The sequence below is a fragment of the Rattus norvegicus genome, chromosome 4 (assembly GCF_036323735.1).
Source record: "Rattus norvegicus strain BN/NHsdMcwi chromosome 4, GRCr8, whole genome shotgun sequence".
NCBI classification, from domain to species: Eukaryota; Metazoa; Chordata; class Mammalia; order Rodentia; family Muridae; genus Rattus; species Rattus norvegicus.
In genome coordinates, this window is record NC_086022.1 from 105550717 (window position 1) to 105574026 (window position 23310).

A 23310-nucleotide genomic window follows, 5' to 3' on the forward strand; every position below is an offset into this window, starting at 1 on the left:
GTCATTATCCCCCAGGATGTCTGTGGGGCTTCCTCACTACTGGCCTTCTGCTGAGGCAAGGCTCCCCACCCAGTGCTTGGTAGCGTGCTGGCCAGTGTGGACATTGGTAATATGCTGGCTCTTAGGGGATCCAAACAGTGCTTTCCTGTGCCAGTTCATTAGTACCTTACCTTAGATTTTACTTTTTTTTTTTTTTTTACATTTTTTATTTTATTTTATATGCATTGATGTTTTGCTTACATGTATATTTATGTGAGGGTGTCAGATCCTCTGGAACCGGAGTTACAGACAGCTGTGAATCTGTGGGTGCTGGGAATTGAACCTGAGCCCTCTGAAATAACAGCAATGCTCTTAACCACTGAGCCATCTGTTCAGCTCAGATTTTATTCTTATCTAGTGTCTTAGTCACTGTTCTAGTGCTGTGAAGAGACCATGAGTAAGGTAGCTCTTATAAAGGAAAGCATTTAATTGTGGGCTTGCTTACATTTTCAGTGGTTAGTACATTGTCATGTCAGGGAGCACAGTGGCACACAGGCAGTCGTGGTCCTGGAGACAGATAGACCCTATACCCTGAGACAGATAGACAGATATAGGCTTTTGAAACCTCAAAGCCTACCTCCAGTGACACACTTCCTCCAACAAGGATCCTTCTAATCCTTTCAAATAGTGCTACTCGTGGTGACTGACTAAGCATTCAAATGTATAAGTCTGTGGAGAGCCATTCTTATTCAAACCACCTCATCTCACCCCTCTGGGGATCAGATTGGATTTGCCTGTGCTTGTGCAAGCACACACACCTCCACCCTGCCCCGCCCAGCTTCTCAGCCTTTTATGTTTCCTTTTTTGGTGCCATCTGGCCAGTGAATGGAACCTGGGGCTCCCGTGAGCATAGCAGAGGGCAGGGCACTCATCTGTAGGTTTTAGTGGAAGGATACTCACATAAGGTTTCCTTTGTCTCAATTGCAGTTGGGCTCTTAGCTGAAGATAACACTCTTCTCTCTGGCTTTATTGTTTTTGTGTCATAGCTTTACCTTCTGAATGTGGGGTTTCAAAAAACAGGAAGTCAATGACGAGTGTGTTGATTTAATCCACAGGCATGTATGCCTTTTGGCTTGCACAGACAATTCCCTGAAAACAACCTGCAGATGATGGTGCAGTCGGGAGCCAAAGGGTCGACCGTGAACACGATGCAAGTATGAACAAAAGTAGCTTATCCGGTGTGCCAGAGAGGTGGGCTGCTGTCAGGAGTCAGCTTTCAGGTTCATTCCTGCCTTTAAACCATCTTCAATCCATGTAAAATATCTCAAAAGACTAAAAAGCCCTGACGCACATCGTAGTCAGTGCAGGTGCGGACCACGATCAGGACTTAGACAGAGCTGATAGAAATGTACGGGTAGGTTATGTACCACCTGAGGTGTGTTATAACACCCGGTGTTGGTCTGCATGTTATATCTGCACATCATCCGTGTATGTAGATTTCAGTGTGAATCTTGATGTTGAGAGGAGGAGTGCCTCAGTCACTGAAGTATTTGCTTCACAAGACCAAGGACCTGACTTCAGGGCTCCAGAATCCTCGCAAAAAGCTGGGCATGGCAGTTCATGTGGTCCCCTTCTTATGTATGGGTTGGGGAGGCAGGTCCCCAGAGGTCATTGGTCAGCCATGCTAACCAAATTGATGAGGTTTGGGTTCAGTGAAAGACCCTGTTTGAAACCATAAAGGTGAAGAGAGCTTGAGGAAACACCCAGTGTCAACCATGGCCTTCACAAGTACACACACGAATCACACCCACACACCACACAGACTCTCACAGTGTTGCATGATCTACTTTTTCCATTTACATTGTAAGCATTGTTTTACCTCTTGAGTCTCATTATTTTCCCAGAGTTCCTTGGTGCTATGGAGACATTTTCACAGATCTTAGTGTCTGTTTGATGTGGGTTTTTGTTTTTTTTTTTTTGTTTTCAGTCCTGGAGAGGCTCTTAGGGCCATGCACCATCTTAGATGAGCACCAAGACAATGTGGGCTTGAGAGGCTCAGTGGGTAGTGGGTTGACTTCTCTCTGATCTGGGATTATTTTCCCCTCTGGACTCCATATCCCCACTAGAACCTTTTCTTAAAGTTTTTACTGTTGTGATAAACATGGTGAGCAAAAGCAGCTTGGGGAGGAATTTATTTCATCTTATAACTCCTTGACTAAGGAAATTCAGGTCAGAAATTCAAGGCAGGACCTGGAGCAGAAGCCATGGAGGAACATTGCCTACTAACTTGCCCTGGTGGCTTGCTCAGCCGGCCTTACACAACTCAGGACATCTGCCTAGGGGGTGGCACTGCCCCCAGTGAGCTGGCCCACCCTCATTAATCATTAACAAAGAAAATATACTACAGGCCTACATTATCTCAATTGAGGTTCCTCTTCCCAGATAATTCTAGCTTATGTAAAGTTATCAAAAAAAAAAAAAAAAAAAAAAAAAAAAAAAAAAACCCCAAAAACCCAGCAGGACAAACTTCAAGGTTTCTTTTCTAGGCATTGCTTGTTCTCGAGTGGGAGGGGGAAAAGTCAGAGCCAAGTTTTTCTTGGGATGATCTTCTTTGGGTAGTGTAAGCATCTAGGTTAGTTTTCTAAATGTCCTTCTTGAGGGAAGCTGGAAGTCCTGTTTGGACAAAGCATTGCTTAGCACTCAGAAACCTTGTGTGTCATTTGTGCTTTGTTTCCCCAGATCTCTTGCCTGCTGGGCCAAATTGAGTTGGAAGGTCGGAGACCCCCACTGATGGCGTCTGGCAAGTCACTGCCCTGCTTTGAGCCTTACGAGTTCACCCCAAGGGCTGGTGGCTTTGTCACTGGAAGGTTCCTTACCGGTATCAGGCCACCTGTAGGTGTATTTTTGGCATTTCTCCTCAGTTCTGTGCCTAGTAGTGGTGACTTACGGGCTCATTAGTAACAGCACAAGAACATGGTACAACCATGTGGTAAAGGTTAAAGGCCAGCCAGACCACATGCTGATCCCCATTGTGACACTCGAGCCAGCAATGTGCTGACATACAGTAGACATGTGATTGTATGTAGTGGTAAAATGAAAACATGGAGCCCATTGTGTTGGCTCATGCTGTTATCCTAGTACTTGCTCAAGGGGGAGTTGTCATGTTACAGTCCAGCCAAAGCTACATAGCAAGTCCTCATGCAAAAACATGAAAAGACAAGATAGATCCTGGCCTCACCCTTTCTGTAATGGAGGCTCTCTAAGCCAGTTCTTATCTGCTTCAGAAGCAGCCAGAAGGGGGAGGAGTATCACCAAGATGCTTATATCACCAAAAGGAGTGTGGTAGAGATTGATTTCATGAAGTCCCCGTTTTTGTTCTCTCCTCTCACTCCATAATAGTGGGACATTTGTAGCAGGTATATAGTTGTGCTTCAGCAAACACAGTTTTCCCGGAAGGGAATTACCTTTTGGATGTCAGTAGCTCGGTTTCATGGGGTAGTGCACCATGTTGCACATGGTGTTGTGAGAGGATGCTAGGTCTGGAGGGAACTTCTGTAAGGCTGCTGACTGCTCTGGAGACCCCACCATTGGCCCCACACAAGCATTTCCAGAATCACCCACAGCCTAAAGGCAAGAGGTACCAGTGGGTTGATGTAGAATATTTCAAATTCTGATTTGCATCTTTTAGTGTATCAAAAAACCATTGAGCTGGGCATAGCTCACGGCTGTAATGCCAGTTAGTCAGGAGCCTGAGGCAAGAGGATCGCGAATTCAAGGCCAGCTTAGACCACACATGAAGACTTTGTCTCAAAACCAAACAAAGAGGTTAGGAAACACTTGAACTGCAGAATCCAGGCCTGGGATTTGCGGGACGGTGGTGAACCACAGCATTGCTTCTCACTGGCAGTGAGGCATATGGTGCCCTAAGGATGCATGAGTGAGTGCATTTAGGGCTTCTGGCTCCTGTTGCTTTTGATCCACGTGTCCCTCTACCTCAGGCAGGAAGAGCACAATCCCAAGGGACCGCAAGTCTTTAGGAGCTATTGAGTTATGAAAGCCAGGCTTCTAGGATCTAGGAAATGAACAATCTGCATGGAAGATTGCATAGGGTGGCCCTGAGCGACCCTCTAGGAAATGCATGGTACTCACTGCCACATCTGAGACTTGGCTCCCACCTTCCCCATAGGAGTTCTTCTTCCACTGCATGGCGGGGCGAGAAGGCCTGGTGGATACTGCTGTCAAGACCAGCCGTTCTGGCTATCTCCAAAGGTAAAAAACAAATAAAAGTGCCGGTAGCCCTCTGATAGTTGGGTCAGTGTCCCAGCACCTGTCGTGTGCATCCTTTAGATGATGTAATCTCTTTAAATGTCTCCATGTGTGGCCTGAGACAGAAAGTAGCACAGAGTATCTCTACATTACTGGTAGAGCATTCCTTCAAAAGTTTATACAGTAGGCCCTGTGTTCTATAGGTCTTCTAGGTATGCCTTACCTGTGAGCTGCCTTTGCCTCAAAATATCTGAACACAACCCAACACAAAATTGTAATCCCACATCAAAGATTATGGGATTCTTTTTGCATATATATAGTTCAGTTACACAGTTCTCAGGGGTGAACTTTGTAGATGACAATATAACGAACAATATCCAAACAAAGGTTGGACATGCCTGGTTTGCAGCGGTGAATTTGTTCTTTGTCCGAAAGGCTCAGCAACCTGGGATAAGTACAGAGCACCCTACTAACAGGCACCCATGTCTCCTGGGAGGTCATCAGACAAGGCCTATTCTTTCCTCTCTAATAGGAAAAGAGACAGTCTTGTACCTAGCCTCATTGGGTAGATGGAAGGATCCGAGCTCAAAAAATGTATGCCAGTGGGGAGAGGAAACAGATGCAAACCCAGGCCTCTCCAGCTGCGGCGCTGAGCGCTGTGGGCAGGGTGACAGGAGCCTAGCTCTTCCAACGTCCCCTCGAAGCTTTGCCCACCCCTTACTGCTTTGACATTTCTGAGCTCAGATTTGCCAACCCTGTATGAATAGCATGTTCAGGTCTCTTCCTTCTTGACTCCATGGTGTTAAGAGTATGGAGGGTAAGAGTTGGCGACACTCCCGAGTGATCTGTTGGTAAGAAGCCCATCCATGGAGCTCGCAGGGTTCAAGTAAGGTCAGGGAAGTAAGGTCAACCCAGGGTCAACCCAGTTACCTGACCTTTGTGTGAGCAGAGGTTAGACCTCCATTCCCCCTAAGTTGTTGAAGAATACAAGTGTAGCATAAGAAAAGCTAGGAAGCACATGATTGGTGAGCTCTGCACGGTAGAATCCAAGTGTGGGAATGCATAAAAAGAAGAATGACTAGGAGGGTGTTGGGGTCTCTGGCTGACCAGAAGAGCAGTAGCCACTGGGGCAAAGTTCCCTCCATCCCTCACAGATTCATCTGTCATGGGAGCTCATGAAGGCTCAGGCTTGAGGAGGCACAGCACAGGCTTCAATAGGGAAGTGGAGAAGGCACAGAATTGCTCACTCAAGTTTTCAGGCCTGAGGCAGCACAGCACAGTTGACGGGAAGCAGAAATAATACTGTAGCAGAGGGGGGTATGGCTATCTGTGGTTTGATAGGAGGAGGTTCTAAGGCCATGTGTGTCAGTGGACCATTAGAGACCTGAAGCTCAGAGAAGCAGTCTGGGGACATGGGCACCAGGGACAGCTGTTAAGCCCTCTAAAAACAGCAGCGGGCCAAAGCCTGACATCATCTTCACCATGTGTGGTGGAAGGGGAGCTGGTGTTTTTGGCACTAGCTGGCTAGGCTCTGAGTCAGACATCATGAAAGCAGTGGCTAAAAAGAACCCTGGTCTTCCAGCTTGGGTTGGATGCTGGGGGACAGAAAACAGGGTCTTAGGAAACTGCAAAAGACACTGAGTTGTGACCAAGATGGAAAGCAAGAACAGGTGAAGGAGCCAGCTGCCGGAGGACTGAAGACAAAGGTCTTCAGATAGGGGCGTCATGCCAGCATTTAGTTCCTGGTGCAGCCCTTTTGCTTGGCAGTCTCTACACTGACAGTTTACGAATTCTTCCTTCGTGTCCCCTCTTTGCCTGCCTGCGATTCTAAGGATGCTGGTCTGCCCCTTAGAGCTCTGAGATATAGCAGAGTAAAGGGGTGGGGAGCAACCATATCAGCTGAACTAAATGGGAACCTGGCCTTGGGAGTGTGGCAACCAGATCACGGAGGAGCTCTCTTCCTGGAAAACTGGCAGGAAATGTAGCCTCTGGATGTTAGGTCCCAGGGCCTGGAGCACTGGACGTGGTCCATCCTAGAGTTTTTCCTGGAACCATGGTCCCCTTCCTTCCCCTCAAGGCCACCCTGGGAGGTGTTTACCATGGGCACTAAGCAGGGAGTTTCCTTACAGGTGTATCATCAAGCACCTGGAGGGTCTGGTCATCCAGTACGATCTCACGGTCCGTGACAGTGATGGCAGTGTGGTACAGTTCCTGTATGGGGAGGATGGCCTGGACATCCCCAAGACACAGTTCCTACAACCCAAGCAGTTCCCCTTTCTGGCCAGCAATTATGAGGTAATGTCAGACCCTTAGTGCCTGTGGGTGACAACTGGAGCCCTGCCACTCCATCCATGTGACCATTGAGAAAAGCCACAAATTTTGCCTCAACCAGTGTCCTAAAGCATTTGATATTTTCAGAGCTCCTCCTTAAACTGACCACACAAGGTCATGGCAACACTGAGTTATTTCTGGAATAGTAGCTGCCTTTGGGGGTGGGGGTGCTGGACCTGAACACACAGCAAGTCTCAGTTCCTCCTTGGTGCTGTCAAGGGCTGTAGCAGCCCTGTGCCCAGTTTATCTAAAGTAACTAAATGCTGACACTATGATAGCCAACTGGTGGAAGTGGGGAAAGGGTTTGAATACAGGCCCACCTTACACGTCTGGAACTTGTATATTTCTCAATGCCAAGTAATGGCCATTGCCGTGGACTGAATAGTCACCCTGTTTTCAGCTTGGGAAAGTGAAGCCATCATAAGCTGTCCAGGACTTAGTTCTGATGGCAGAACTAAGGACCTCACTCCTGCCTGGGACCTCGCCTTACTGGCACCTGTCCCACCCAATACCCTGGCCATCTTTAATTCTTCCAGGGGGCTGCCCTTAGTGAGCTGATCTCTCTCCTAATGGTGAAGGCTTTATTCACGAGGTGTTTGTTCCTTCTGGGATGTGATCTGAGGACTATTCTTAGGCACCTTGGGTCACATGAAGTCATGCAGTGTTGTCATCTTGCCTGTGTGGTTTGTTTACTTAGGTGATAATGAAATCCAAGCATCTTCATGAAGTTTTGTCTAGAGCAGATCCCCAGAAAGTGCTCCGCCACTTCAGAGCCATTAAAAAATGGCACCACAGGCATTCCAGTGCCCTGCTGAGAAAAGGCGCCTTCCTGAGTTTTTCCCAGAAGATTCAGGCAGCTGTGAAAGCCTTGAACCTAGAGGGCAAGACCCAGAATGGGCGCAGCCCAGAGACCCAGCAGGTAACGTGGGAAAGCTGTGTGCACAGGCATAGCATGTTCAGGCCTCTGATGGAGGAAGGACAAGAGGTTGCTCCCTAATAGAGTGATATCAGTCCAGATGCCAGGGGTAGCCATGTGAGACTAGACTAAGAGACTCATTGCATGTATTAGGAGGAGGGCTTGAAGGAATTACTAGGGCTTTGATGGGCATGAAAGATCAGGGAGACCAGTCACTAGAGGTGGAGAGGGCATCCGTGAACAGAGACCTGGACGGCCTGGGTTTGGGAGAGAAGTGCTAACTAGCATTTAGTAGTCACCTCACTCTTGAGTGTGATGGTTGCTTGGGACAGCCTTAGCCTCTTATGATACCACAGTCACGAACACTGCCAGTTGGCTGCAGAGGAATCTTAATTAGACAGTAAGTAGTGGTGCCGTGCCCGTACTGTGCTTTGGACAGGCCAAGATGAATTGTCTAAAGCATCCTGGTCAGCGGCAGGCCATGGGACAGACTCTGCTCCCTGTTTTAAGTGTTGAGCTGGTTCTTACATCACCACAGCCAGGTTCCTGCCCTGCGCTTCCCCTGCTCTCCAGAGCCAATCCTTTGAGTCTTCTTGTGCCTGGACTTGGAGAAGCCTGTCTGGCGCCTCCCCATCTAGCTAAGACATGGCTTGCTGTGTGTTTAGATGTTACAGATGTGGCATGAATTAGATGAGCAGAGCCGACGGAAATACCAGAAGAGGGCTGCCCCGTGTCCCGACCCTAGCCTTTCTGTGTGGCGCCCAGACATCCACTTCGCATCTGTGTCTGAAACATTTGAAAAAAAGATTGATGACTACAGTCAGGAGTGGGCAGCTCAAGCAGAGAAGAGTCACAACAGATCAGAGCTTTCTCTTGACAGGTGAGGACATTGATCTGTGACATAGTGTGTGAGCCTCCAATCCACTCCAGAAGGGCCTTCAGAAGCATGTAGAAGAACATATATAGCCATGTACTTCTCTGGCTTACTCCGCGTGGGTGCTGCCCTCACATGCACTCAGTCGTTCATACACACCAGTTTGTTGAGCGAGCCCCTTCCACGTAAGATAATGGTTGTTGCTAGTGGACCAGCCATCTGGGAGGGCTGGTTAGTACATTATAGAATTATGCAGTACCGACTCTGCATAATGCGGATGTGATTTACACATGCACTTGCTGCCCCTATCTCTGACTGCTTTGGTAAACCTGAACCTATTTCCAGAGCGGAAGTGTAAGCCAAACTTCTCTTGCTAGTGGGGGAGGGGTTGTGAATAGTTCCAAAATAAGCACTGCTCAGGGACCTTTGTCATTGGCCTAGTAAGGGCACATGATGTTCTTGTAGCAAACCTGAACTGTTCAAACGAGGAGCCACCTAGGCCTCGTGCTCCTGGTCTCCGGTGTGCTGAGTAGTGTAATACTTGCTCCTGCTCTCGTCCCCCATGTCTCCAGGCTGAGAACCTTACTGCAGCTCAAGTGGCAGCGCTCACTGTGTGACCCAGGCGAGGCTGTTGGCCTCCTGGCCGCCCAGAGCATCGGAGAGCCCTCCACACAGATGACACTGAACACCTTCCACTTTGCAGGCAGAGGCGAGATGAACGTCACCCTGGGCATTCCAAGGTATGGGGACACAGAGACACGCTGCAGCTGTGTGATCTGCTCTCACGCTCCTGGGAAAGGAGTCACTTTATGAGAGGGACAAGGAGCGGGGCTGGTGGGCGCGAGGTTAAGTCTGAGATGCTCAGTTGGAATTCTCAAGCCTATTTGGAGCCTGAGTGATTTCTGTGGCTAGATCTTCCAGGGTTTCTATGTACCCCTCTGCCACTCCCTTCATCAGATTACCTGAGATGCCTGTGAGACCTCACGCACAAGAGCATGGTTCATTCCAACACAGTGCCACCTGGTTGCCCAACTCCAGAAGTGTCATTCTTGAGGCCGTGGTCCTTAGCTACAAATCTCTATACTGCAGTGCGGTGACTGCTGGGGAAGAGGAAAACAAGGACCCACGCTGCTGCCATTCACTCCCTGCACATTCCACTCTCTGGCAGATTGATGCTGGGTAGCTTCCTCAGCTTCTCATCGTGAGGGTTCTCCCATGACTGCAGAGGCTGAGCCCACTAGGCTGCTGTTAGGGTGGCAGGGCTCAGTAAGAGTGATGAAGGCTTCTAGGTTAGTCTTTCCTCCGTCTCTCATTTGGTAAGCTGTCTGTAAGTGCCTGCTGTCTGCAGCGAATGGGGAGGAACCTGGCAGGACCAGAGCTGTGACTGATAGGACACACTCCTGTCACATCCCAAACACTGCCGTCTTTATGAAGTTTCAGGTGAACAAGAAACCTGGTTACCTCTGATCAGACTTGTCCCTGTTCCTTGTCAGATTGAGGGAGATTCTCATGGTGGCCAGTGCCAACATCAAAACACCCATGATGAGCGTGCCTGTGTTCAACACCAAGAAAGCACTGAGGAGAGTGAAGAGTCTGAAGAAGCAGCTCACCAGGGTGTGCCTGGGGGAGGTAACTGTCTCACACTTGATTGCCTGTTAGGTGGAGACCTGATCTGCCTCCTCCTACCGCAACAGAGCAGCCTACTGACATCTTAGTTCCCGACTCCCACCACGAGACAGACACTGTCTCTGCCAGGTGCCAGCCAGGGTTAGAGTAAGAAGCTTTTAAGATAATTGTTAGTTCCATAACATTTGCCTGGAGAATGTGGTAAGAATGCATCCTGGGTTGACTTCACAAACTGCAGGGCTGTTGACTTGCTCATACCCCAGGGATTCATGTGGGCAGAGCTTACTAGGGTTTCTCTGGAGTTCAGGGCTGTGGGCCCTTCAGACTTTTGGTATCTTGCGATCCAGTTGTGGGACACATTCACATCATCTGGGGCCCAGACAGGTCAGATTCTGTGTTCATCTGGTTCTAGGTATTGCAGAAAGTTGACATCCAGGAGTCCTTCTGTATGGGAGAGAAACAGAATAAATTCCGGGTGTATGAGCTCCGGTTTCAGTTCCTGCCACATGCATATTACCAGCAGGAGAAGTGCCTGAGACCCGAGGACATCTTGCACTTCATGGAAACCAGGTCAGGACTCGGCTGTGTTTGTCTTTGACTTTGACTCATGGAGCACTCAAAAAGGCAGTGTTTCAGAGGACAGTAGGCCCTGCCATCTAATGTGGACCCCTCACCCCAGTCTGTCCTGCAAGTGTGGCCAGCACATGGCATAATGTGGGGTGTGGTGTGATTTCAGCCTGTCATGTGGTTCCTCATTCACTTCTTGTCGGCTGATAGGGAGTCAGTGGCAAGTTGTTTCCACACCACTTCTGTAAATGGATACTCACTGTAGGAATTCTGGTTTCTATTGTCTACCTGGGAGAATGAAATTCCTTTTTCTCTCAGGTTCAGGTTTCTGATGGACATTTGAAAGCATAGGACATAATGGTGAGGGTACAAGATCAGAAGAGTGGGAAGCTTCACTTATTGATTTGCCCATGGAGGTGAAGCAGAGTGGGAGGACACTGGCAGAGTGTGGGACCTGCTTTGGGGGTTGGCTCTCATGCGCAAGCATATGGACCAGGGCACTGGTATCTAACAATTTCAAAAAAGAAAGGCTTGCCTTTCACATGCTTTTGCTTTGGGTGAGCAGAATGGAGAGAAAGCCAGTCTCCTAGCATTCAAGTATTAGCAACTGGTAAATACATGTTTACTGTGTTTAAGCAAGAGAGATACCATCATCGGCAGGCTTTGGCCATATGCCCCTGACCACTGCCTTTTTTTTTTTTTTTTTTTTTTTTTCTTTTTTTTCTTTTTTTCGGAGCTGGGGACCGAACCCAGGGCCTTGTGCTCGCTAGGCAAGCACTCTACCGCTGAGCTAAATCCCCAACCCTAACCACTGCCTTTTATGTAGACAATCCCAGGTCTTCCAGAGCTGCTAACTTGTAGAGAACCAGAACAGTGAGGTGGCTCAGTGTGTAAAGGTGCATGTCACCAAGCCTGGCATTAGATCCCTAGGACCTTATATAGTGGAAAGAGAGCACTGGCTCAAAGTTGTCTGTTCTCTGAGCGCTGTATGCACACTGGCATGCTTACACACAGATCCGAGAACCAGTGTCAGGGCAGAGACAAGGAGTTCTCCTGCTTCAGCCATCATGCCTGTGCTGCGGTGGCTGTGGTGGCTGTGGTGGCCGCGGTGGCAAAGATGGCTACAGTGGCTGGCCGCGCTTATATTGCTGCCTCCGTGTATTTATTCCCAGCACATGTTTTGTTCCTTCATGTGCTCTGGGACACTGGGCAAAGTGACAGGAGCACAGAACAGGCTCCAGCCTGCCAGCTTGTTAATTAACAGAAGAGCAGGCTCCCACGTACAGCGGGTGTTTGTGCTGGCCTGGAAGTTCTCTTCTGAGAAGTGGGACTCAGAGCCCACAGGGCCTCTTGAGGGTGATTGAGAGGAGGCAGAGTTGATAGTTTGCCCCCTTTCTCTTCACCATGGAAGCTTTAGCTGCCAAGCAGGAAGGACACCATGAGGGTAGAGTTCTGTCTACCTTGTGGAAGTAAAATAGTAAGTTGCTTTTTAAAAAAAAAAAAGGTTTATATGTATTATTATAATTGTGTGTATCTGTGTATGGGTATGTGTGTGCTGTATGCAGATGTCCATAGAGGCCAGAGATGTCAGATCTCCCTGGTGCTGGAGTTGTAGGCAGTTGTGAACCCAACATAGGTTGTGGGAACCAAACTCAGGTCTTTAAAGAGTAGTAAGGCCTCTTAACCACTGAGCCATCTTACCAGCCCCTAGACCACTTTTTTGTTTATTTCTTCTTACAAGTGACAACTCTGGATTGTTCCAGCAGTGTAGTGCTTTTTCAGCTCCTAGGTGTCCTTTGCTTATACACTTGGAAAGCTGTGATAAACAGGGCGTGTGCAGTCACTGTGGGCCGCAGTAGTCTTAGTGAGTCCATAGCAGGCCTCCAAGGTCTCAGGCAAAGACAAAGTAAGAGCAGCCTGTGCTGTGGGCTGTGGTTTAGAGTTCTCTGTCAGCCCAGGCCCTGAGTGACTCAACTGCATTAAGGCCTTAGCGCTCACAGGAAATGGAAGGGGGCACGAGAGCCACCCTTTCTCCCATCTCTGCTACCCCCTTTCCTTTTCCTCTCCCCTCCTCATCTGTGAGGTCATGAGGGTTTTCGTTTTGTTTCCTTTTTTTGTTTTTTATTTTTGTTTTTGTTTTTTAATAAATAATGGAAGGAAAAGGAAACAGAAACCGAGGTGTTCCTTGGATGGAGACACATAAACACAAATGGTCTCAGATGTCTCTGCTGGCATCCACCGCTTTGAATATTTGTGTGGCTAACCTGGAAGACTAGGCCAGAGTGCTGAAGTGGAAAGAGCAGTGAGCTAAGAATCAAGGACTGTAGCTTCTGGCCCCTGTCCAGCCATGAACTTAACCTCCCCTCTGCAGTCAGAGCAACTGAGCACTCTTGAAGCAGCAGGCGCTGGGGATGCTGACTTCTGGAAACATTGAAGGGTCCTGTCCCAGTGCATAGGTATTATGTGGGATGGGTGGTTCCTCTGCCACATGCTTCTCCCATTCCTTTTCATTCGCCGCACTGCCAGGTAGCCCGGCCTTCAGAGGACATTCTCTGAGGACCATTACTCCCCTTGCTCTTGGCACAATCAAAGGAGAGCACCCTGCAGCCTGCCATTCTCAGCATCCTGCTGCTCCACCTTCACCTACGTTCTCCTTAGTTCTGGACGCTAAAAGATGCAGGCAGGGTAGAGGGGGTGTTTAGAGGCGTAAACATCGCGCCTCAGCCTAGCCTCGGGGATGGCGGTATGACTGGGAATACTGCTGAGAGTGCAGATGCCCAGAGGATCCCTGATGGTAGCAACAGATGGACCATTGTAAGTGGTGGGCAAGGAGCCTCAGAGCTCAAGTGTCCAAATTAAGAGAGGGTGAGGTACCCGATGACAAAGTGCTAACCCCAGTCTCTGGGGAGGAAGCACCCTGTCCGCCCTATTCCATCTCCTCTGATGTGCCCTTGGTAAGTGATCCCTTATAAACATACACAGAGGCTCTCACCCTTCTCCATGTCTGCTCTTTTCACCTGAGCTGTATCTTCCCAAAGTCCTGCCCTGCCTCCCCTCTTCTGATTCTCCTGCCCCCATTCCTTTGTGAGCAAGCTTGTCTCTGTATTAGTGGGTCTCAAATAAACTGTACACGCTTTAAAAAGTATTTTTTTAAAAATGGCTGGAGAGTTGGCACACAGCCTAAGAGCCCCCTTGCAGCAGTTTGCTTCCCAGCACATACATGGTAGCTTACAACCATCTGTAAGTCCACATCAGGGAATTTGGCACTCTCTTCTGAACCCCATGAGTTCACATACATGCATACAGGCAGACATTCAACACATAAAATAGGTACATCTTCTAAAAACAAAAACAGAGGAAGGATGACAGTCTTTAAACATTTGATCTGCTGCTTTTCCAATGGAAGACTCCATGCTTCTTTGGGGGCTAGAAGCCTATCTTTTTTCAGTCTCTTGCCTATAGGACTAGCGTGGGTTAGGCACAGGGTAGAACTCAGAACAGAGGATGGATGAACACAGGGCTTGGGTGAGACCTAAGACTTTGATAGTTAATGCAGTCCACTTTGGGATGCTCCAGGTGCCTAACAAAGGAGTGAGAGGTTATTTAAAAAATAAAGTCGGGGGGCTGGGGATTTAGCTCAGAGGTAGAAGGCCCTGGGTTCGGTCCCCAGTTCCGAAAAAAAGAAAAGAAAAAGAAAGAAAGAAAGAAAGAAAGAAAGAAAGAAAGAAAGAAAGAAAGAAAGAAAGATAGATAGATAGATAGGGAATGGGGCAGGCCGAAATCCAAGGGACCCATGAGTTCTTCAGATAGATTTGATTCTAACCCATTGGTGTGACCATCGCCACAAAGTCTGCTGCGTTGCCCTTTGAAGTCCCAGTGCACTCTGATGTCTTCTCTTGTTCATGCAGTTGTTGGGGCTCCCATATACAAAGGTGTAGATTCCTCTGACCCAGCCAGACCTACTTTCTTGAGATACTGAAGATGTCTGGGAGTGGGTAGGCTGTTCCAGGCTGTGTTCCCATCTCTTATGTTGGTTCTGCTGTTCTGATTGGATGACAAGTGCCAATATCGGTGCTTTACCAAATACAAGCTCTACCAAGCCTTAAGGAAAGTGCATGGTGGCTGACACGCACATGCACCTTACACACCAAAACCCACTCTCCAGACAAGCTAAAAAGTTCAGGAAGCTGTCAGTCACAGTCAGAGGCACATTAGTTTAGGAGTGACAGAGTGTATCCAGATGAGACAGGCTGGAGTATGGGACTGGTGTTCTTTCTGACAGATTCAGAAAGGTGGGGAAGGTAGAGGTGGATAGGAGAGACTGGCCTCAGTCCCTTGTGATGGCTCCCATGCAAATCCTTGAACGTCCAAAGGGCCCGACACACTTAACCCGATGGGGCTGGATGACTTTCTTTTCTTACAGATTCTTTAAGCTACTAATGGAAGCTATCAAAAAGAAGAATAGCAAAGCATCAGCCTTCAGAAGTGTGAATACCAGGAGAGCTACACAGAAGGACCTCGATGACACTGAGGACTCGGGGAGGAATCGGGTAAGCAAATGCCAGGGACTCCTGTGAGGTGCACAGGACTGACCTTAAGACTGAGAGACCTGGAGGGCTCCCATAGGAGCTTCTCTGGGGGAGGTTTTGTGACAATTCTTAGCGTTCTGCAAGAGTCTTCGTGGTGCTAGCTCATCTCTCCTCAGCATTTATTTGCTGCTCTTGCCCAGTAAGCTACACTTACTACTTCCAGGCATGATGGGTCAGGCCAGCAAGACTGCCAGCAATATGGTTTGCTCAGCTCTGGATCAGACCTACAGACATCTGTCTCTGTAAGAAGTTTACACCCTAAAGGTGGTGAACTGAGCCTTTGAAAGTTCTCTTTCTCCTTTCAGTTTTCTCTGTATTTAGTTTCCCCCAAAGCACCAAGGCACTGTCTAAAGTGATTTGAAGCAGAAAAGTTGAGCCTCAGTGAAAAAAGGGAAGGAAAAAGTATTGGTAGAAAAGCAGGAGAGGAAGAGGTGGGCTAGATAAGGAGCAGTGTGGGAAGTCCCTAAGTAGGGACCAGAACACTCTAGGACTGTAAGCAGAGACCTGTGCTGATGCAGTGAGCCTGCTCAGGTGGCTTGTCACATGCACTGGGAATGCCCTGCCTGGCTCTTTGTCACCTCTCTCTGAGCCTAGATCAGAGAAAGTTCTAGGTTCCTCTTGTCCTGTGGCTTTGCCATTTCAGTAACTCAAGCATAGTTCAACTGTATTTAACTGTTGGTCCATCTTCACTTCGCCAGAAAGAAACTAGGAACCAAGGCCAGACAGGGAAAAGACGACTTTCTCCTTGTCCCCACCCACAATGTTGGAGCAATATTTATGTCACATAATGACTGTGGGATCCCTCTACCATTAAAGTGTATCACTAACCCCTTTAACCAACATATTACAGTGTACAGAGAGGGTAATGATGTGCATGTGGCATGAACACAGAAGGAGGGACTGTGGTTACCATGGAGCTAAGGAACGAGCGAGGAGGGCAGACAGGCAGCTAGATGAAGTGTACTCAGAGTGACAGATGCCACAGCAAACCCACTGCTCTGTATGATACCTAGAGGGAAAGACGGCACAAGTGGGGCATGTAAAATAAAGTTAAAGGGAAAGAGGTTCGCACACCCCGGGCTAGCTGAGCAGACGGGATGGACTGAGTGGGTGGGACAGCTGACGGACAGTGGGAAGGTGGCTACATCATTAAGTTACAGGCCGTCGGATGGGCAGACAGATTCATTGAGTACTGAGTATTAGTAGAATTAATAATCATTTTTCTCCTTGACCTCAAACCACAGAGAGAGGAGGAAAGGGATGAGGAAGAGGAGGGGAACATTGTGGATGCTGAAGCTGAGGAGGGGGATGCAGATGCTTCTGACACCAAACGCAAGGAGAAGCAAGAAGAAGAGGTGAGGGTGCTGGCGGGTGCAGGGCTGTACTCACGTAAAGACTTCCCCCTGACCGTGCCACTCTGTCACACTTGGAACCCACCAGAAACCTGAGGGAAGACCTGTCCGTCTTGATTAAACAGACAGGACTGGACTTAGGCTCTGGCTAACCCTGGATATGAGGGTCAGACTCAAAGACCCAGAGAAGACTGACAAGAAGTTAGTGTCTGCTGTGTGTACAGTGAGAATGTGATCTCTCTCACTGTCCCCAAACTGTTCCCTAGTGTCAAAAGACCAGAGAGGCTGGGAGGATTCTCGGGTGGGTGGGTGAGCCAGAGAAGAAGCTGTGTGGCAATTGAGCTGCCTCTTAGGGGACATCAGGACCACGTGGCTGCTGACTCAGGAAAGGCGGAGGAAGGTGGGTAGGAGGAGGAGGGTGGCCAGATCAGAGCAGAGAAGCCAGTAGTACAGGCCAGCAGCGCCTAGGACTGTTCCATAGGTGGCATCCAGGTGACCGGGACCTGCTCTGACTGCCTGCATCTCACCTGTCAGGTTGACTATGAGAGTGAGGAAGAAGGGGAGGAGGAAGAGGAAGAGGATGTACAAGAAGAGGAGAACATCAAAGGTGAAGGTGCCCACCAGACCCATGAGCCAGATGAGGAAGAAGGTTCAGGCCTTGAGGAGGAATCATCCCAGAACCCTCCCCGCCGCCATTCCAGGCCTCAGGGAGCTGAGGCCATGGAACGCCGAATCCAGGCTGTACGGGAGTCCCATTCGTTCATTGAGGACTACCAGTATGACACAGAGGAGAGCCTGTGGTGCCAGGTCAGTGTCTATACAGCTGGGCCAGGGGCTTATGGCTAGCCTCACCCTCAAGCTTAACCCACAAGCTGCTCTTCCTGCATGAATATCCCCTGACGAACCTCTCTGTCTTGTTTTTTTAATATTTTGTCTGGGTGTTCTGCCTGGGAGTATGGCCACACACCATATGTGCAGTTCCCTTGAAGGCCAGAAAAGAGCACTCCCTGGAAATGGAGTTGCAGACGGTTGTAAGCCGCCATGTGGGTACTAGGAATCAAACCCAGGTCCTCTAGAAGAGCGGCCAGTATTATTAACCACATTTCTCTAGCACCCCTGGAAGAATCTCTTAATGACTGGTGACCCTGTGCTCTTAACACAGCCTTACCCATTGCACTTCCCAACCCCTAGTGCTTAGCAATAGTGCGTATGTGAGTCTCAGCTGCGGGCCTAGCAGATAAGACCTCCCAAATCACAAACATCACAGGCATGGAGGCTTCCTTTCCTCCTGCCAGGAGACAGTAACACATCATTTCAGCTTGCTCCAAAATGCCCCCTGTACCCCATCCTGGGAATTTCATGGTTCTTTTGAGGCCTGGGTGGTTCAATGCTTTGATAATTGGCATAGACATGCTCCTTATCCTCTCTTAATCAAACTCCATGGTTCCCAAGCTTAGATAACAAAACTTGCTGGTGGGACCTAACGCCTAAAGCAGCAAGCACTGTGTTGTGGCCACTGAGGGAGGACAGGCAGTGAAGTGGGCTTGATATCGCTCAACTGTTTCCACCTTGAATGTGGGTCATTTAAACCACCCAGTGTCCTGCCCACTTTTGCAGTATGACCCATCTCCCAAACCAGTGGGCGTTGAAGTGGGCTTTGAAGGCTACTTGAAGTGGACCTACAGGTCCAAGCCCTGTTCATGGAGCTGGGGGATTGGGGGCTGTCGTCTTCCTTGGCCCAGCTCTCTTTCTCCCGTAGGTGACAGTGAAGCTCCCATTGATGAAGATTAATTTTGACATGAGCTCCTTGGTTGTATCCTTGGCCCACAATGCCATTGTCTATACGACTAAGGGCATCACTCGGTGTCTCCTGAATGAAACGATCAACAGTAAGAATGAGAAGGAGTTTGTCCTGAACACGGAGGGAATCAACCTCCCCGAGCTGTTCAAGTACTCCGAGGTACGTGACTCCTGCAGGCTGGTTGCAGGTCTGGGAGAAATCCTCGTCCCAACCTCATGTTCTTTTGGGAACCAGGCACTGGGGGTTGAGCTCCCGGTCAACTGGCTGTGGACCCTGCTGAATCATTCCTGCTACACTGTGGACCCCAAATTGAGTGTGCGCTCACCTGTGACCCAAGGACTCCCATTGCCTGTTTGTTAGGTTTCCAATATAGAAACCTGCTCAACATTAGCCGGACTCTCTCAGCATCATTTAAGAACCCTCTGTTGTTTTGTTTTCTCCTGGAGGAGTTCTCAGAGTAGAGTATAAGAAATGGTGCGCTGCATCCCTGCCCTGAATGTTGCTTGCTCTGTCTGGTAAAGGTGGCTGCATGCAGCTCAACCAGCTCTCCCTGCATGAAGCTGAAGGAGGCCCCGTGCTCCCATCCCACCGTTCATCAGTCCTTTTCGCTGAGGTGCTTTTACCCCAGGGCATAAGACTTTCTCCTACACTAAAGAGCTTGGCTGTTCTGGCCCCGTGTGCCCTCACTCACAGTCCGCTGTCCAGATCCTGTGCCACTTCTGCCACACCACAGTGCTCTAGAGCATCTACCAAGAGCTTGCCTGGGGGAGGAGCGGAAGTCTGAACCTCCTGAGTATGTGGGTGTGGGTCACTTAGTCACTTGGGGTTCGTTTCAGGCACTCAGTCAGGCAGCCTGTCTCTTTGTCTGCTGCAGATTTGTCTTTGTGCAGATACTGGGGTAGAGCTACCAAGAGCCCCTATGACCCATTTGGAGCCTCAGGCAAAGTGAGGCCAAGTAAATTGTGGGATCCAACCTGTTCCTGCCCTGTTGTGCACCCTGGAGAGGTGTTTGAGGGTCTCTACTGAGGAAGCTCTCCTCACCCCCCAAACCGTGCATCCCAATGAACAGACCTCTGTTACAAGAATAATGACAAAAACAGAAAACACCTTTTTTTGCTTAATTTCAAGTGTGTCCTAAGTTGTCTCTTTACAGTGGTCACAAAAGCAAGATAGTCTAGGGCCCTGGCTGGTGTGTGGCAACCCTCCTGCCAGCAGCTGTCCTTCTCGCTCATCCCTGCTGCCTCCACACCCTTGGCACACTCGAGAGAATACTGGGGGACATGCACGCAGGACAGAGCTGACAGCGGGGCACTGAAGTCAGTCCCGTCTTCCTTTGAGCAGGTGCTGGACCTGCGCCGCCTGTACTCCAACGACATCCATGCTGTGGCCAATACGTACGGCATCGAGGCTGCGCTGCGGGTGATAGAGAAGGAGATTAAGGATGTGTTTGCTGTGTACGGTAAGCGGAGCACGACTGCAGGCCTGGCCTAGTTGGAGTACCCGGCAGCCAGGACAAGAAAACTGAGGCAATCAGCCTTGCATTTTGGTGGAAGAGAAGCATGGTTGCTGAGTGTTCAGGGACTATAGTCACTGAGAGTCCTCACAAGGGCGTGTGGAAGGTGGTGACTTTGGGAAGTTCATGGTGGCTAACTTTGGCCCCTCAAGGGTCTAGATCCCAGGGAGAAACGACACTTAAGCAGACTCTCACTTCCTGTGCTGCTAGGTGGGCATGATGAGCACAGTGAAGGAGTGAGGCAGTCCCTGGGCCACAAGTAGGGCTTTCACTGCTGCCAGAGGAGGTTGGGGGAGCTGTAGCCTGCCTTGTGTCAGACAATGCTACCTCAGTTTCCCTGCTTAACCTTCTTACTGCTCTGCCCCTGTGACAGGCATTGCGGTTGATCCTCGCCATCTCTCCCTGGTTGCTGATTATATGTGTTTTGAGGGTGTTTATAAGCCACTCAATCGCTTTGGGATCCAGTCAAGCTCCTCCCCTTTGCAGCAGATGACGTTTGAAACCAGCTTCCAGTTTCTGAAACAGGCCACCATGATGGGTGAGTGTGGGCAGTGACTCGGGCCCTCCCTGGGCAGATGGGCTTGTCTCATCGCTTGCATGCAGTGAGATCTTAGAATCAGAAGTGGAGAGGCAGCAGACAGTAAAAGTCTGTATCCTGATGGAATAAAGTGAGAGCTCCTCTTCCAAACTTAAGTACAGTGCCATAGGCTGAGTCCACAGTGGTAGGGAAGAGTGTTACCTCCACACAGCCTCAGCACTGAGCCCTCAGTCCCCTCACATCTCCCTCAGACCCCGACACAAGCTCGCTCTTTCTGTCTTTCATAGGATCCCATGATGAACTGAAGTCACCTTCTGCCTGCCTTGTGGTGGGAAAGGTCGTCAAAGGCGGGACAGGCCTGTTTGAGCTCAAGCAGCCCCTAAGATAGCAGGGTTGTTTGCCCAGCCTGGAGGACCTGGAGGTGGGCACAGCTGACAGTTGAGAGTGACATAGCAAAGCAGTGACCTCAGGCTCCAGAAAGCAGTGGCCTGAGCTGAGCCAGCTTCACTGAGAAGAGGCTCCTCCTACCTAGCCTTTTCTGCCTCAGGATCAGGAACAACGCACCCCAGGCCCTCCAAGATGGCTATGGCTGACTTGTGCTCCAGGGGGCCCCAGCCAAGATCCTAACGAGAGACCTAGGACTACACAGTGGCAAGATCACTGTGGGCCATGTTGGCTTTGGGAATCTCAGGTGCCACCATTACTGTGCATAGCTAGTAGCTAAGGACACATTCCTAAGGGCTCCTGAAGATCCAGAAAGGACATGAAACCTGCTTCATGTACCTGTCCCTCCTGCTGCAGCTACTGAAGGAGAGTCCTCAAAGAGCCTCCACCCAGGGCTGCTTTCCTGGGCCAGAATCAGTGGCACATGTATGGCTGCTTGCACTAGACCAGACTGCCCCAATAGACATCTCTCTGGGACCGCAGCAGCTCTACCTCACAGAAGCCCCAAGTTTCCCACTGGGGCTGTTCAGCAAGGCCAAGTGGCTTGACCTTCCTGCCCCCGCACTCAGCTTGCTGTCAGAGCCCATAGTCACCCCCAGACCCTGCACTTTTGGGGTCTTTGCCATGGAGTGAGACTCCCTGACTGGACAGGAAAGGCAGAGGCTTTATAAAGCTGGGCCGTTTCTATTTTTGTCCACTGTTATTCCAACATGGGCTGAGCAATAAACCTGGCTGGAACCAGCTGTTAGAAGACAGTCAAGACTGCAGTTTTTAATCGTTCCCTTCAGTAGTGCTTTCTGCATCTGGTAATTAGGATTTTCTTGGCACAGATTTCAGGTTCCTCTTCCTGCTTTTATCCGGCAATGTAGAGGCAGATCTTGTGCCCCCCACCCCAACCCCCAATCCTCAACTCTGAATCCTACCCATGGCCAGAAGCACAGAACAGAAGGCTATAGGAATAATTTGTGTCACCTTAGTCCGGTAAGAAGGCTATAATGACCTCAGGAATGGGCTGGGCCAACTTGCCAGAAGAGATTCTGCAGTCTCCTCCAGGCTCATGACGGGTCCCATCCGTGTATACCCAAGAAAGCCAGCACCTCAGACTGCAGGACATGGCATAGAAGACTGTCACAGCCTCTAAGGGAGGCAGCGGGGGGTCCCAGAGAACCCTGCCCTGAGGTTGCAGCCTGCAGGATAGATAGGGCATTCATTCTTCGGGTGAAAAGGCAGGTAGGTCGATTACTCACTTTACTAGAGTAGAGTGCAGAGAGGGGATTCTTGTAGGAAATATCAAGGTGATCTGGGAGCTGTGGTGTCCAGAGAAAAGGTAGGTGTGGCTTCCTGCAGTCAACCTCATCCGAAACTGAAGAGCATAGAGCTAAAGGAGCAAACCCTGAATGTAAACGAGGGCTGGAAACTGACTGCATTTATACCAGACCGCTGGCCTGTACAAGAACCTGGAGCGGTGGCGTCCTTCTTCCACCCACCCACTCAGCTGTTTCGTGTTTAGCTTGGGTCTACTGTGCCTGCTTTGAAATAGCTTCAAAGAAAGAATATTCGCAGTCCTGAGACTGTTCCCCAGAGCATTGCTACAACCTGTCAGGGAGACCAACCTCAAAGGATTCTGAACAGAGACACCAAAGCAAGCAAGTAATCCTGTAAAAATAGCAAGCAAGAAGGAAGTGAGTGGGCTCTAGATGGGAAAAAATAAGTATGATCTTTTCTACTCGTCTGCTGGGGTGGGCGCATAACTCCCCCCTTCAGCACTGAAGACTGAGCCCAGGGCTGCACGTTCTAGGCGAGTGCTCTGCTCCTGACTCTCAGCACCGAGGGAACATTTCAGAAAGCTGATTATAGAACCACACCCCAGGATTAAGATAGAACGGCCTTGGGTATAGCCTGGATATAAAATGAGCTTCAGAAAAGAGTCGCAAACCACAAGCTTGGTTCATCCTCAGCACTGTGACCTAAAGCTAACTTCACTTAAGTGTGAGATGACTTGTGGGAAGTAAGTCACTGCCCCTAGGTCCTCCAGTGAGCTCTGTATAGCTAATGTCTGCAGGGACTCTAGAGGGTGGTCAGAGGAAGCTGCAGTGATCTAACACACGGGAAGCCTGGTGGAAGCGGGATGCAGTTCTCTTAGCAGGAAGTTTCTGAGTCCAGCATGGTACAGAAGCTGCCTGTTCACCTTTGAGTTCCTCCTGGGAGGACAACAGGACCACAGGGAGTGGGTGCTTGACCAGCTAGTATTTTGTCTAAAACAGTTCCACAAGAAGTTCCCGTCAAAACATTGAAGCTTTGGCTTGGAGACACACACCTGTAATCCCAACACTTGGGTTGCTGAGACAGGAGGACCTCAAGTTTTAACATGCCCCTGGTCTATATAACAAATTCAAGACTATCTTGACCTACATAGTAAGACACTGTCATAAAAAGAACCAAGGGCTGGAAGTGCAGCTCTGGGAGGAAACCCTTGCAGGGGCCTGGGACCAGTCTCAGCACAGCAAATTAAAA

The 23310-nt window shown here is 49.5% G+C and overlaps 1 protein-coding gene across 1 annotated transcript in view; it reads left to right on the plus strand.

Moving 5' to 3' along the window:
- Polr1a (RNA polymerase I subunit A) overlaps positions 1-21556 on the plus strand; it is a 63968-nt gene extending 42412 nt beyond the window's left edge. Inside the window, exons 19-34 of the mRNA NM_031772.2 lie at positions 1095-1193; positions 2719-2871; positions 4166-4248; positions 6375-6540; positions 7274-7495; positions 8158-8372; positions 8939-9106; positions 9860-9995; positions 10405-10562; positions 14983-15109; positions 16393-16503; positions 17035-17307; positions 18260-18460; positions 19643-19760; positions 20188-20352; positions 20640-21556. Coding sequence (NP_113960.2) covers positions 1095-1193; positions 2719-2871; positions 4166-4248; positions 6375-6540; positions 7274-7495; positions 8158-8372; positions 8939-9106; positions 9860-9995; positions 10405-10562; positions 14983-15109; positions 16393-16503; positions 17035-17307; positions 18260-18460; positions 19643-19760; positions 20188-20352; positions 20640-20740 — 2496 coding nt within the window. The 3' untranslated portion in view covers positions 20741-21556. The remainder of the gene's footprint in view (positions 1-1094; positions 1194-2718; positions 2872-4165; positions 4249-6374; positions 6541-7273; positions 7496-8157; positions 8373-8938; positions 9107-9859; positions 9996-10404; positions 10563-14982; positions 15110-16392; positions 16504-17034; positions 17308-18259; positions 18461-19642; positions 19761-20187; positions 20353-20639) is intronic.
- The last annotated feature ends 1754 nt before the right edge of the window (positions 21557-23310 follow it).